Source organism: Typopeltis vanoorti, chromosome 26, assembly GCF_054136105.1.
Source record: "Typopeltis vanoorti isolate ZY-2024b chromosome 26, IOZ_Tvanoo_1.0, whole genome shotgun sequence".
In the NCBI taxonomy this organism is placed as follows: Eukaryota; Metazoa; Arthropoda; class Arachnida; order Uropygi; family Thelyphonidae; genus Typopeltis; species Typopeltis vanoorti.
In genome coordinates, this window is record NC_143574.1 from 31391222 (window position 1) to 31406767 (window position 15546).

General features: G+C 37.5%; 2 protein-coding genes across 2 annotated transcripts in view; both read right to left on the reverse strand.

Annotated features, from left to right (window-relative positions):
• Ddx56 (putative ATP-dependent RNA helicase DDX56) overlaps positions 1–15178 on the reverse strand; it is a 178339-nt gene extending 163161 nt beyond the window's left edge. The window contains exon 1 of the mRNA XM_090414917.1: positions 14886–15178. Coding sequence (XP_090271043.1) covers positions 14886–14954 — 69 coding nt within the window. The 5' untranslated portion in view covers positions 14955–15178. The remainder of the gene's footprint in view (positions 1–14885) is intronic.
• Positions 12913–14626, reverse strand: LOC150092460 (pyruvate dehydrogenase protein X component, mitochondrial-like). The gene has a single exon (XM_090415062.1). The coding sequence runs from the start codon at positions 14585–14587 to the stop codon at positions 13229–13231; it is 1359 nt and encodes a 452-aa protein (XP_090271188.1). The 5' UTR covers positions 14588–14626; the 3' UTR covers positions 12913–13228.
• Positions 15179–15546: the final 368 nt, after the last annotated feature.

Here is a 15546-nt window from a genome sequence, read left to right on the forward strand (position 1 = left end):
TACCTGGTACAGGGATACACTAGAACAAAGGTCTCTGATTGACTTCTGTCAACTGACCACCACCTTGTTGTGTGCACTCTATGGCTTCAGAAACCAGATGCTGCCATCAACGCTGGTAGGCCTAAGCAGCTATACCGCGTGAAATGGGAGACATTGGAAAATGAGGTTGTGAGGAAGAATTTTGCAGATGACATTTCCTCCAGGTTCAAAGAGATTCCCAAGCATACTGCAGATGTTGAGGAGGAATGGAAGCTGTTCAGAACAGCTATCACTGCCTCTGCACTCTCATGGTGTGGCAGAAAGCGGCTCGGCGTGGCAACGGGCAGTGAGAAAAGGACACCTTGATGGAACCAAGACATCCGAAAAACTGTCCGGGCAAAAAAGGAGTCCTACCTAACATGGCTTAGAGTCAGGTCACCTGAGATGCGTTTGCGGTATGCTGAGGCATGAAAAGCTGCTGCTAAGGCAGTAAAGACAGCAAAGCAGAAGGCTTGGAAATCCTTTGGAGAAAGATTAGACTTATCCTATGCAAATGCAAACAAAGTATTCTGGCAGACCATCTGCCGCCTTCGAGGGAAGGCGGCAGATGGTCTTAAGGCCTCTGATGGTGCACTTTTAACAACCGAGAAGGATATCCTCCACAGATGGAGGGAATACTTTGAGAGCCTTCTTAACCCAGGTGACCCAGTAGTTGTGGAGACATCCAAGAGGTGCAGATCGGGGCAATGACTAGTCTCACAGCAGAAGAGGTCCATTTAGCAATAAAATCGGGCAAGGCTGCTGGCGATGATGAAATTCGGCCCGAAATGCTAAAAGCCTTAAATCGAGACGGTGTTCTCTGGCTGACTCGAGTGTGTCAGGCTGCTTGGATATCTGGGTGAGCACCAAAGTAATGGCAGACAGGCATAATAATACCAGTCTTTAAGTAGGGAGACCAGAAGGATTGCAGTAACTATCGTGGCATCTCTCTGCTCAGCCTGCCTGGGAAAGTGTATGCTAAGTGCTTGGAAAGACGGTGAAGGAGCATAGTTGAGTCAAAGTTCCAGGAAGAACAATGTGGCTTTCATCCTGGTAGAAGCACGACTGACCAAATCTTCACTTTAAGGCAAGTCTTTGAGACATCTTGGGAATATGCCAAGAATGTCTACACATGTTTTGTGGACTTGGAGAAGGCATATGACCGGGTTCCTTGGGATAAGCTTTGGCAAGTAGTACAGGAGTACGGAGTGGATGGTCAACTATTAGCTGCCATCAAGTCCCTGTATGAATGCCCAGAGTTTTGTGTCAGGGTAAACAGCACAAAGTCTGAACCTTTCACAGTCTCCATTGGCCTCCATCAAGGGTGTGTTCTGTCACCCCCCTCCTTTTCATAATATTTATGGACTGGATTGATAGGCACAGCCGAGGCAGTGAGTGTGTCAGAATTGGAAGATGTAGCATTGGACATCTGCTTTTAGCAGATGACCTAGTTCTGCTTAGCTCTTCCACAGATGACCTCCAGCGGACCCTGGATAGGTTTGTAGCTGTTTGTGCAGATGCTGGAATGAAGATCAGTGTGGCCAAAAATGAAACATTTGTGGTCTCAAGACAACCATCCCAGTGCACTCTAAATGTAAGTGGAGTCTCAATGAGGCAGGTGGAGAAGTTTAAATACCTTGGGTCCATATTCATGAATGATGGAAAATGGGATGTAGAGCTAGATACTCGAATTGGCTTAGCAAGCTCAATATTGTGGGAGCTTGGCCGTTCGGTAGTATTGAAGCGGCAGTTAAGCCAGAAGGCAAAGCTGGCTGTCTTCAATAAAGTCTATGTCCCCATCCTCACCTATGGTCATGAGAGTTGAGTAATGACCGAAGGAATGCGGACACGAATCCAAGTGGCTGAAATGAGGTTCCTTCGAGGGGTTGCGGGGATGACAAAACTCGATAGAGTCAGAAGCTCTGCAATTCAGGAAACCCTCAATACTCAACCGCTGCTTCTCCATGTTGAGAGAGAGATCACAGTTATGTTGGTACGGGTACCTGGTCAGAATGCCACAAGAGAGGCTCCCTCAGCAGGCCCTCTTTGCCAAGCCAGAGGGTGGGAGGCCACGTGGAAGGCCAAGGACTTGCTGGATAGATTACATCCAAAACCTTGGGTGGACACGTTTGAGAATCCCACCAGAACACCTGAGCTTGGTGGCAGAGGATCGTGACCATTGGATGTTCCTCTTGCAGCTGTTGTCCCCACAACCCAATTAGGAAGAGTGGGCCTTGAAGATGTATGTATGTATGTATTAAATTTAATGTGTTATGTTCCTTTTTTTCTTATAGGAATTGTGCATCCAGTTTCAACTACATAAGGTATACTGAATATCATATCGAAGGCAAGTTAGCCGATCTCATACGGAGGTAGCAGGGTTTTTTCTCCGGGAAACTCGGGTTTTTCATTCCGCATACAGACAAATTGGCCCTTCAGGATACATGCAATTTATAGACAAAAAATACTAGCTATGGTGGTGAGCAGTAGATGGCGCTGATGTAGATGATTGGTAGTAGAGTATCGGTTAGTGGTGGAGACGGAGATTTGTACAATAAGTGTCCTGCTGAGATGAGTCTTCGGACTCCTTGGAGGTGTCATGAATAATAACAACAACAAATGGTATACTCCAGGGTGGGGCAGTGGATCCCTGGAGGAGTTAAGTTCTTTCATTTGGCAGGAGATTTAAAGGTGGCATTAAGATTGTATTTCTATAATATTCTGTTTATTTCATTATTATTATTAACATCTGACCTCCATAGAGTCAGACTCATCGTGGGAGGTACACATTATTGCACACAATGCTCATCCAACTGTGCCTTAAACTGATTCAATGTGCCTACATTCACAACACGCTCAGGCAATGCATTTCACTCACCAACCACTTTCCATCCAAAGAACCTGCTCCTCACACTCAGCTTATATACAGTTTCCAGTGATGACATCTTGTTCTATTCCTCACTTCTATTCTATGTCAACCTGATAACAACCCCTGATTAGATTATGTCTCAATCATATCTCCCTGCTCCCTCCTCCTGTTCACAAGGCTTTGCAACTTATATTCTTTCAATCTGTCATCATACTCCACATTCCAAAGACCACTGACCACCTTTGTGAATCTTCTCTGGACTCTTTCTAACATATCCTTGTCTATGAAAATCCAACAACCAAATCTGTTCACAATAATCCATATGAGGCCTGATATACAATAGTGTACTTGGATGCCATTGTATAAGGCCTTATAGAATGGCATCATAACCTTTCTATTTCTGCATGTCAGGGTCCTCTGTATCATTGCCATTATCCAATGTGATGTCTTCACAACTTGTGCAACATGGCCTCTGAATTTCAGGTCCTTGTCCACCATCACTCCTAGATCTCTCATCTCCTCTACTTCCTTTAATTTCCCATCATTGCTCACCAAATCTCAAAACCATTGCAAAGTGTAACATCGAACTGACAGTTCCCATTCATGCTATCTATTCAAGTCCTCCTGTAAGGTCTTGAAAAATATAAGCATCCAATTTTGCATCATCTGCATTACTAGTTAAACTCATCCCAATATCATTAACATACAAATTGAAACAACAATGGTCCCAAACTGACTCCTGCAGTACACCACTAGTAGTGACCTTCCTTTTTCAGGATACTGCACTCCCCATATACAACTTTCTGATATCTGACAGTCAGTCACTGATCCATCTCAGAAGTCTGTTATCCAATCCCATCTATTTCAATTTATTTAACAGTTTGTCTTGTGGCAGTATATCAAAAGTTTTTGCAAAATACAAGTACGCCATTGTATATGCATCTCCCCTGTCCAAGATATTTGTCACTCTGTTATGGTACATAAGTTAGTAAAACATGATCTCCCTTGTCTGCGTGGTTAGCCTAGTGGCTATGCGCTGTGCAACCATATGCATGTGGAAGGAGTATCATAGGTTCAATTCCCATCGACGACGTGAGGGGCTTAAGGGTCTTCCTCAGCCATAGCCAAGTTAGCCGGTCTTGGGCGTGGACAGCAGAATTCCCCCCCCCCCCAGTGTATCTGGGGTTTTTCATCCCGCAAGCAGGCAGATCAGCCCCGTGAACACACACGGATACAGTCAGGAATACTTGAGACAATCCCTCCAGCCATAGGCCTGAATTGTCAGCTATGCCGGTTCCAAGCACATATAAAAATGGGGGGGGGGGGGGGGGGTTGAGGTAGTGCCGTACCTCCCTGTAAAAGGGACTCACAGCCGTTGAATCACCTACAAATTGAATGAATGAATGATCTCCCTTTAACAAACCCATGCTGATAACCACAGAGAATACTGCTGTTATCAACCCATTTTTGTATCCTACTTCTCACCAATCTCCCCAGCACCCTCTACCACATTCAGATATACAAGATTGGCCTATATTTTGAAGCTATAGCTTTATCACTACCTTTATGCAGTGGAACAATTTTTACCCTCTTTCCACTCCCTTGGAACCTGTGCTGTTGTAAGACTCGTAGAACAAGCATGCCGATTCCCTCGAACATTCCCTTACCATGTGGTGATATGTCATCAAAGCCTATCATCTTATTGACATAAAGGTTATTCATTTCCTCAAATACCTCCTGCTCACTCACTCACAATTAAGTCATTCCTCTCCTATGTGCTCTACACTTAAGTTCCTCATGATTCCATCCTGATCAGGATGAAACATCCTTACAAATCAACCTCAACGTTTTCTGCAGCAGTTACTATTCTACCATTTTCATCCATTAACATCATCTCACCATGAGCATTCTTCTTTCTACTTGCCACATATCTAAAAAACTCTCTATGGTTTTTCTTTGCCTGATTTTGTTTTCCTTTTTAACTGAGTCACTCTCCTGGCTTGTTCTTTATACTCTTCATGTAAAAAAAACTGATTACCATTATTCATCTGATACTGCCTCCAAAGTACCTTCTTTCAGATTTTGTGCTTAAGCTCCTCATTCATCGATTTTGCCATTGGAATACATTCACACTCTGATGCCGTTATGTATTTCTTTGTCAGTTCCCAAGGCATTTATTTCCTTACCGCTCAACTCCTCGTTCCATGCTATAGCTCCAAGCTGTCTTCTTTTATCTAATATCCCTTTAATGTGTGAAATGGCTACAGATTTATTGTAATCTAGTTTATTTTTTTTATTATTATTAGGTGCAGATTTGTGAAGAATTTTGTTGACAGTATTTTTTGCTGTAGCCATTTTTTAGGAAGGTATTGCTGATAATCTTTAATTAGTGTTTAAGTGCTTGCTCATTGGAGCAAATCTTTAAAGCTGTTTTTTAGTATGTTAACGACACCTAGTTTTTGTGTTGGGTGGTGGTAAAAGTTTTTGTTCTGAACTAGCACATTGGTAATTCTTCCACTCTGTTCAACACTCTTTCTCAGTTCATCTCTAAACTTACAGAACAAAACTTTCTTCTTCATTCCAGTCTTATTGCAATCCTTTTGGAAAAGTCTTCTCAAGTATTTTGTGCATGTTTTAAATTCAATATTACCAAGTTTCTTCTTTCTCAACCTTCTGCACATCCATGGCACTACAGACTATATGCAATAATGGGTTGATAACAACTGTTCATGCATGATATTATCATAAAAATTGCAAATGCCACAGTCAGTCATCCATATTTTCTATTGGAGATCTTTCAAATGCCATCAACAACTGCCAAAATTCAAGGATTATTCCATTCTAACCATTACAATATATATATATATATATATATATATATATATATATATATCAGGGGCGAATATTCCAGGTGTGCGGTGCTCAACCACGAAATATCAGTATTACCGATACTATAATTTTGCATTTATTCCCGTTAAAGACTCCCCCAAATGTTTGCAGACTTTGCACAATTCCTAAAATTGAACACAATATACTGTACTAATGCTTCATTGCCCTCTTCACAAGGATAATAAAGCATTAGTGCTTCACGAAGAAGGTGCTTTTCACCATGTAAACATTGCGTCACATTCGTGCTAATAGCCCGGGTTAGCTTTCAAAATGCATACACCTTTGAGTCATTCGAAAAGATGTAAAGCGGGCGCAGTGTATCAAATTCTTAGCAATGTATTATTTTTCAACCGTTGAGAAGGCAAGCTAAAATTTTGAGCTCACTCAGCACCTAGTGGCTGTGATTGATTATTGTGTCAACCAATATCCAATTGAATGTTGTCATGTACTATATCTGATGGCTTTATTACAAACAGATGCTACATGTTTTCTGGAACTGAAAATTTGAAAGTGGATGTTAGGAGAAAAATGCTAATTGTTTTTTTTTTTTTTTTTTTTTTTTTTGCTTGTGCAGTATAGCATCTGTTGAGGTTGCAAAGTTTTTTTAATGGTATAGAGACATTTTTATTCTAGTCTTCGGAAACAACAGATAGTAAAAAATATCTATTCCTGAATAAAAATGAATATTCTGTGTATTATAAGATGTTGTTGATCTAAACAAAATCCCAGCATATGTAAGATTGATAAGACAGAAGAACAGCTGATACAAAAAAGAATTTAGGATTCCCGAAAGTGTGGATAATTCCGATAACGATCGGATGTTATGTATACTGATTCTCAGCAAACAAAATAAAATTCTTGGAAAACGGAGCGATAAAATATACACAAACCAGAGAAATACACATAATATGTGAAACAAATTTTATGAGATGATTTGCTGCTCCATCAAACCATATTTATTCCTGTAATATTCTCTCTCTCATAAGTTTTTTTTTTTTTTTTTTTTTAATTATACCATCATAAATTCACTTATTCATGTTTAAAATTTATAGGATCTTGCTATTCGCTCTACCCAGCAACTTACAGGACACACATATCACAAATGATAATTATTCTTTACCATTAATAAAAGTGTTTCTACTCACATTTATTCTTTCCTATTCTCAAGTCTTATAAATGATTAACATATTTTCATCTTTGAGTATTTCAAATATACCAACCAAATATTGCATTCTCCTTCATTGCTGTTTTCTAATCAATCCTAAAACAGATCGTTTCCCCACTCTCCACAGAAGTATTCCAAGTTATCCTGCAATTAATTGCATTGGACCAATTAAGATGAGTGCTGATACACTATGCCCTCTCAAACTTTCATACATCGATAAAATGCAATCACGCGGCATGGGCATCCACAAGGGGGAGGGGGGTGCACTTCCCCTGGGATCAATTAAAAACTTCCACAAATTATAATCATAAAATTAAACCTGGGAATGCTTTGTCTGTCTTAAAATTTTATTATGGGTTGGCCTGTTGCTGGGTAGCCATAGAACAAGTGTTTTATTGCAACATAAAACACGTCTTCCTGTTTTTGGTTCATCTTTTTCTGATTTGTGAACAGTGACCAGTTAGTTTGTCTTCTGTGTCTAGTGAGTTACAGAGTGAAGTGTGAATTGTAAATTTATAGAAACAAATTTAAACAAAAAAATACATTTTTAAAAGGTAAGTGTATGTAATTTAATATTATTTTACTTGTTAGTTTTATGATTTTTGTGCTTTTAAACTGAAATAATTTAATTTAGGATTAATTAATTAGTTGATTTTTAATAAAATATGCCGGTCAATTTTTTAATATATGAAATTGTGCTAAAACCTATTAATTTTGATTACCTTTTTCCCCCCAAGAATTAAAGATCATTAAAATCGATGCAAAATGAAAATAATTTATTCATAGTTTACATCCACAATAATTACATAAAAAAAAAGCTAAAAGAAGTTTATTGACGTAATTATTTAATTAAATCAATAATTATAAAAATTTATTGATGTAATTATTGGTCTCCAAGCTCCCCACCACCACCAGAAAATTTTCTGCGGACGCACGCCCATGCATACAGTCAAATTGGCGTGAAATTTTTAGCGCGGGTTGCATAACCCACATGACAGCACACACCCAACCGAAATGGGCACGCAATGCCACTGATATATATATATATATATATTTATTTATTTATTTACTTACACACTGATCCCATGCCTGAGAGATAGAACTTATAAGCACATCAGTGTCATGTATGGGATACAGGTGAGGAGTGGGAAACAAGTTTGACATTTTTCTTGAAGACGCCGAGGTTGTAGTTGTTTGAGAGCACTTCTTGAAGATGGTTTCCAGAAGAGCGAGGTGGAGAGAATAAAAGAGGAATATGGGAAGCAGGATGAGTGTGTTTGTACTTATACTAAAGAGGAACGTTGGGCAGCTGCTGCCCTTGCGTAACAGGCCCAACGGAAAATAAAGCATGAAGAAATCTGAACATTGAAAGCAAACTATAATTGATGTAGCTGCAGTTTGGGTTTCTGTCAAGAATAGGCCTAGTCTAGATGACTGTAAGAGATGATGTCATTTATGTTGGTAAAATAGATATAGAGGAGAGTTTTTAATTTTCTTTTTTTGCAAAGAGCTTCTTGTGGCGCACCCTGTAAGAAGACATCCACTTGAATACATAAGTAACAAATGAGGCTGGGCTGGCAACATCAGATTTAGTAACCAAATTGTATTCTTATGGGCTTAAATCAAAATACAAAATGATAGAACTTAGCTACTGGAACAAACTTCAACACCACATCAGCATAATTCAAGATTGACACTATCAATATAAGATGCATCAATGGAAAAGAAATGTAGCTATCAGAATTGATGAGTACCAAATTGACATGATGGATGCTACTGAAACGAAGACAAAAACCAGTGAGATTCTCCAAAGCAATAAATATAAGATGGCAATAATGATGAGGGAAAAGAAGGAGCAGTTATAGTATAATTTTCTTGAATGGCAGGCAAGATCAAGTAGAGTGATGTTGAACTAATGTCCCACAGAAGATTCTATTAAGGAAGAAGGAGGAATTTTTCGAGGCATTAGAGAAGGCAGTTGACAAAGAAAAAGTTGGTACCTGTTGAGGTCCTAAAGAGTAGGAAATAATTGCTTGATACATTGAAATGTTTTGGAAAAAATTGGAGAAAAGAGCAAAGCCTTAAATAATGGTAAATACTTGCTGGATTCTTATTCAATATGTGGATTAGTCATTACCAATACCATGCTCTAACATAAAGATGTGCTCACATTAAGAAAAGACATAAAAAATACAAAAGTCTCATCGACTGTGCTATTGTTGACAGCGATATGTTCATAGCAGTCAGGACATGAGTATACAGAGGAGTTCACGTAGGAAGTGATCACCATTTAGTTTTGCGCAGGTTAAAACTGAATTCAGACTGAAAAGAAACTATGTAAGAAAGTTTTAAAAAGAAACAAACTTGGGCAGCTTTCAAAGATGAATTGTAGATGCAAATCATCATCTCTCAGTGGCTTTAACAGGCACTTAAGAACCCACAACCTTCCAAGCATCTTGAATTTCTTAACCATAATTTGAGGATACATCAGTCAGTCCCATGCCTAAAAGTATTCCTTTGTCTGTAAATTGTGTGTTTTACAGGCCAGTGTACGGGTCTTGGACCTTGACCTGTACCAACTACAGGTCAAGGTCCAGGCCTTGAATTGGCTTTCCAGCCTGGACCATGACCTGTAGTTGGTATGGTGGTGGTTATGGAGGAAACAGAAAATCACGGTCCCGTCTCACCACGAAGACGCTATTCTCGTAGTCACTCGCACAGTCCTTGTCATAGTATCAGCAGAACTCCTCACGTTAGAAGATGATGATACAATGCGAAATGGGCCTCTTCTAATGGATCAAGTTTTCTCACAAGACACAACTGCTCTCTACTTAAACCTCGGATACAGCTACATTTATGTTGTGAGAACATGCAGCCTTGTCATACTTGTTGCAGCAGGACGATAATTGTCCCTGGCTTGATTATGACAAGTTACTTTTGCTTTATTTAAAAAAAAAAAAGGAAAGACTTAGAAAGTAGGTTGTGCCTTTTATGTAATGAACTTTTATATGTTAAGATTTTCATCATTTGTTTCTGGAAATTGTGATTGTACTTTTCACTTACCAGTTTCATGTAGCCATAAGCATAAATAAATAAAATAGGCCAGTTTGCCTACTTGCAACACAAAAAACCCAAGTTTCTGGGAGGGGAACACCCTGCCACCACTGTATGAAACTGGCTAACTCACTTCCAGTTAGAAAGTCCTGACTAAGTTTCTCTGCATCCTAGACAAGATCAGAACCCAGGTCTTTCCAAATGAAGGGCTTCGTCAATATTGATTGAGAGTTATGGAGGAGTGCTGTAGACTCAAATATTATTCAAGAAAAAAATGAGAGTTTGAAAACTAGAACCAAACACCTTGGAGATTCAGTGGCAGATTCTGAAGACAACACTGACTGATTTAGCCAGAGAGACATGTGATGAAGTTGTCTGCAAGGACAGAAAAGTCAGAACTCCATGATGGAGTTGGGAAGTTTAAAGAGGCAGTCAAGGAGAAAAAAAAAAGAGTATCAAAATTTCCTGGCAAGAGCATTCTCTAAGAGCACATGCAAGTGAGCATGTGTTCTTAGAGAACATGTAATATGTAGTATTACATACTACAAATTCTGACTAGAGGAGAATCACTGCCTTGTTTGAAATATTCCGAGAATTTAACTGACTTGCTCTGATGAGAATTTCTGGACATGGTATCTGCTGCAAATACATATACAGCAGTATCTGTTTCTACATTGAACAGAGAAATATTTAAGAAAAACAAAGCATCCTAGACAAGTGTATAACTAGTTAAAGTCATAAGAAGACTTTGGTAAGAACACAGAAAATAAATATCTGGAAGGCAGCAAAATATTCTGGAGGCCATTGAAAACCTTAGATTTGTTGAAAAGAGTATTGTAAAAAGAATTGGAGATGATAAAGGTGATATGAAAACTGAAGATAATATTCCTTAACTTAAATAAATGAAGATAAAGATATTCTTGATGTTACTAAATGAAGCAAGCAGTGGCAGTATGGTGGTAGAAAATGCACAATCAGGAGTATACATCAATACTTGAGGTAGAAAAGGTATCATAAAAATGAAATGTAGAAAGGTAGTTGGAGTCTATGTTATTTGACTAGAAATACTTAAATATGGAAGTAAAAAGTTTTACCGAGGCTATGCTTCATAATTCCGAAGATTGCATTCCAGTGATTGGAGCAGAGCTCATAGTAACCATCTCTAAAAAAGGGAAATACAATAATGTAAGAATTACAGAGGAATTTCCCTACTGAATGTTCCTCATAAGATTTATAATGCTGATCAGCATCAGATTTTCATTTTAAGACAAAAAGATGATAGATCATGGGAATATGAGAAGGATCTGTATTTAAGTTTCGTAGATCTGGAAAAAGTATATGATAATGCAAAGAGAAAAGTTATTCAACATGTTATGACTATATGGTGCAAATGGGACATTACATGGAGCAATATATCTAGTCCAGTCATAAATACTGTTACAACTTGAATAGTGAATAAACCTTTAATCCATCAGTAAATCATTTATGCTTTCAGCACATCATGTATGTGCTGTAATGTTATGTTAGCTGCGCACAGCACCACTAATGGAACTGAGCTCTCACAATTCTGTGGGCAGTGCAGGGGTAGTGGTGCAGAAGTTGTAACAGTATTTATGGCAAGACTAAGTTAGCAGTTAGAATTGAAGGAGATATAGGAAGATGGCCAATCAGGTATCAGCCAAGGATGTACAGTGTCTGATACCTGACTGCTGTTCATAATCTATAAGGATCACATTATGAAGGACACTTGATATCAAAATTGGAGATGTTAATCTCAGTTCTTTACTTTATGCAGATAATATGCTGGATTTATTAAGGAGCATAATAAGCTGCAGGATTTCCTAACTAAACTGAATAACTGCAATAATAAATTTAGTATGAACATTAGCAATATAAAGACAAAGACTATGAAAATAGACAGGGGTTCTCTACCCTGAATAGAGAACCTATAGAACAAGTAAAACATTTCAGCTATTAAGGCACAATTTTTAGTGAAGATGACAATTAAACATGGAAATAAATAACAGAATTAGTAAAGCTGTTGTGGTAGGAAGTCAACAGAAATAAATTATATAGAATAAGAGAGAAATTAGTCAAAACACTAAATTAGCTGTATACAAAACAATTTTAATCTGTAAATCTGAGAGCTATTAGAAATAATGCATCTGATTGAAGACTCAAGACAATAGATATGATAGCTCTGAGAAAGATCAGCAAAGCGAACAGATGGCACTGATGTCAGAATCATATTAAAAATGAGAATTTTATGAGAAATTAATATTAGGAAAGAAATTGTCGTTGTTAGCATTCAGGGGTGTGTCAGTAGAGCTAACCTGCAGTGGTATAGTCACTTAAGCAGAATAGGAAAGGAGGAAAGGATAGCAAAGGGTTTTTTTTTTATTTGCTAGGATGGCAGGAAAAATGACTCAGAGCAAGACCAAGATCTAGGTGGTTTGATAGACTAAAAAAGCTCCTTAGAAAACTGAAAAATTACATTTGAAAATATTGGAGTCCTGAAAATTGTAAACAGGAGTTAGTAATGATGTAACTTTTCATGTATTATTATTATAATATGGGTATGTAACATCCTGCAATATCCTTCTGAGGGTATGTATTAGGAAGCTTGCATCTTACTTGGTCATATATTTTATTTATTTATTTCTTGAATGTTTTAACAAAGACAGGTTTACAGCACTTTAACTCTTTTTGTTTTTTGCTGTATTAAACTGATTAAAAACAAACATGCAAATACTAATTAACTGAACAGAAATACTAAGTGTGTATTACAAATAAATGTATTTTTATATGATTACAGGTAATAAATCAAATAGAAGACCCATTGATAATCGATCTCCTATATGACACCAACATTTCCTCTCAATACATTTTAGAAATTATCTCCAGAAAAAAAATGCAATAAAAAATGAAAAAAATTTATTTCATACATCTTTGTACACTTTATACATAAACTACAATGCTTACTATATAAGTAAACACAAGCCTAGTTTCATCATTTGAAATCCAGCTACTAGGATTAAACTAGGCACCAGATAAACACTCCTCTAGATTTTAATAAGTTACATTTTAAAATACCAATAATTTAGAAACTATGCAGGTAAGCAGTTATAATGACAACTATCAGAAAATACCATCAAAAATATAATCTGATTAAACACATCCTGAACCTAAATTTTCAAACTCACAATATTAGGACGGGACCATGTTGATAAACATTATGAATTCGAAACATATTTATGCTGCCGTGGTTCTGATAAAACCATTGATAATGGGTCTTCTATGTGTTGCTTGAATATCTCTAGAAATCTTCCAGCGACATTATCTTCAATACATCGACAATCATATGAAAGTGTGACTGTCATTGCTGATGCAGGTTTGTCATCCTTTCCTAATACAGAGCGAACTGTACCAACAGCCAAAATTGCACCCTGAGGAGGATTTATTACTGCACTGAATTCAGTTATTCCAAACATTCCCAAGTTGGAGATGCTAAAAGAGCCTCCTTGATACTCATCTGGCTTTAACTTGCCTTGTCGTGCACGCACTGCTAATTCTTTCACTGTTTCTGATATGCCCTGTATGCTCATGATATTTGCATTTCTCACAATTGGAGTAATGAGACCAGTGTCTGTGGCTACAGCTACTGATATGTCAATAGCAGATAGCCTTTGCAATTTCCCACCACTCCATACAACATTAACTTCTGGCAGCTTTTGCAGAGCAACAGCTGCAGATTTAATTATTAAATCATTTATTGATACATTTACCCCTTCATTTTTTAATTCTTTCCTTAACTTTACTGCATAATCAATACAACAGGCTGTGCTAATATATGCATGTGGGATTGTTGTTTTAGATTCTGTTAGTCTCTTTGCAATAGTTTTTCGCATGCTAGTATGTGGTGTATCAGAATATCCTCCTATGTCTACTTTCTGTGGTAATTCTGCAGGAAAAATTGACATTGGCAGTGGTGATACTAATTCAGTAATATTTAATTGCAATGGTTTTAAATTGTGCTCTTTAACGTGTTTTAAGACATCACCTTTTAAGACTGTATTATGCGGTCCTGATGGAAGTATTTGATCTGGTTCTAATTTATACTTTGCAAGAAGCGTTTTCACCGCTGGTCCTAATAGATGTTGCTTTCCTGCAATGGACTGTACCTGTTTGGTTTTTGTCGGCTCTGCTTCCGCTACAGAAACTGCAGAAATGGATGGTACTTCTACATCTTTCCAGTTTTCTCCTTCTTGGACCATTAGACCAATAACTGTTCCGATTTTGACATCTTTTGTATCTTCTTGAACTAAAATTTTCGCTAGGATACCTTCTTCCTCAATTTCAAATCCTACTACTGCCTTATCAGTCTGTATCTCACAGAGTACGTCACCTGGCGCAATTGTATCGCCTTCTTTTTTCAACCACTTTATAATTGTACCCTCTGTCATAGTAGGAGAAAGAGAGGGCATTGTTAATTCTGTTCCTTTTATACCCATTAACAGCATACTTTTGTGAAACTGTGCTGAAGCTATTGCAACTGGATATTTAACATGAGCACTGAAATATTTCAGGCACATACTTGATGCACTTAAGCAACAATCTAGCACACGGAAGGACGCCATCATTATTACTGTCGCACATGGCAGTTTACAGTTAGGGCCGTCATCTATAACCTTTTTAATTTCGTAATATTCTACCAACTGTTCTAAAATATTTATTTATCACAGCGAAAAAGCTATGAGAATATTTTGACATTATTTCATCAAATATACAGGCAAGTAATAACAGTATCTTACTATGAGAAATTAAGGATACATGTTAATAGTCTCATTGTTAAAATGAATGATGACAAAAGGAATCAAAAAGTTGACTTACATTCAGAATGCGATCATCCAAACCCATTTCATGAAAATTAACATATTTCGTATTATCTTGCTCCGCCATTTCCCACGTGGTTATTTGTGAAACCTTTACGAATGATTATTAAACTATTGAAACAAACGAGTGTTTAAACGACATCTAGCGTGCACTTTTTCATTGCAAAGGAGACAGTGTGTGATTCGGATTTTTATTATCTTCAAAATCGCTCTGGTATATTTTTCAGAAGAACACCTGTTGTTAAGGGACAACTCATGTCTGGAAGTTTAAGTAGGAATCACCACCTTTTAATGCAAGTTTCACTTGGTAAAGTATATGTTGAACTAAGGATCATGCTCAACGGATATATGCATAGCGATTATGTTGTTACAAATTGTTGAAAGTTTTTCACTTGGTTATATTATAAATTAAAGATACCAAGAAATTATATACTTAGTTTAATCTATTATCCAAGTGTAAACAAACTTTGTTTGCTTACTAAGTGTACATTTACTAAGGCAAGGTGATATATTTAGGTGCAGTAGCGCACTCAGGGTTTAATCTTGGTGGGGGGACCGAGTTAAGTAGACGATTTGAGAATACACACTACGCATCGCATACGACATATGACTGAATATCTTTCTTTCATACAATGCAGTTCAGATATTCCTTTTCCTCC

Excerpts from the sequence above, each read along its gene's own strand:
- LOC150092460 (XM_090415062.1), bottom strand. The coding sequence starts at position 14,587 with ATGTGCCTGAAATATTTCAGTGCTCATGTTAAATATCCAGTTGCAATA.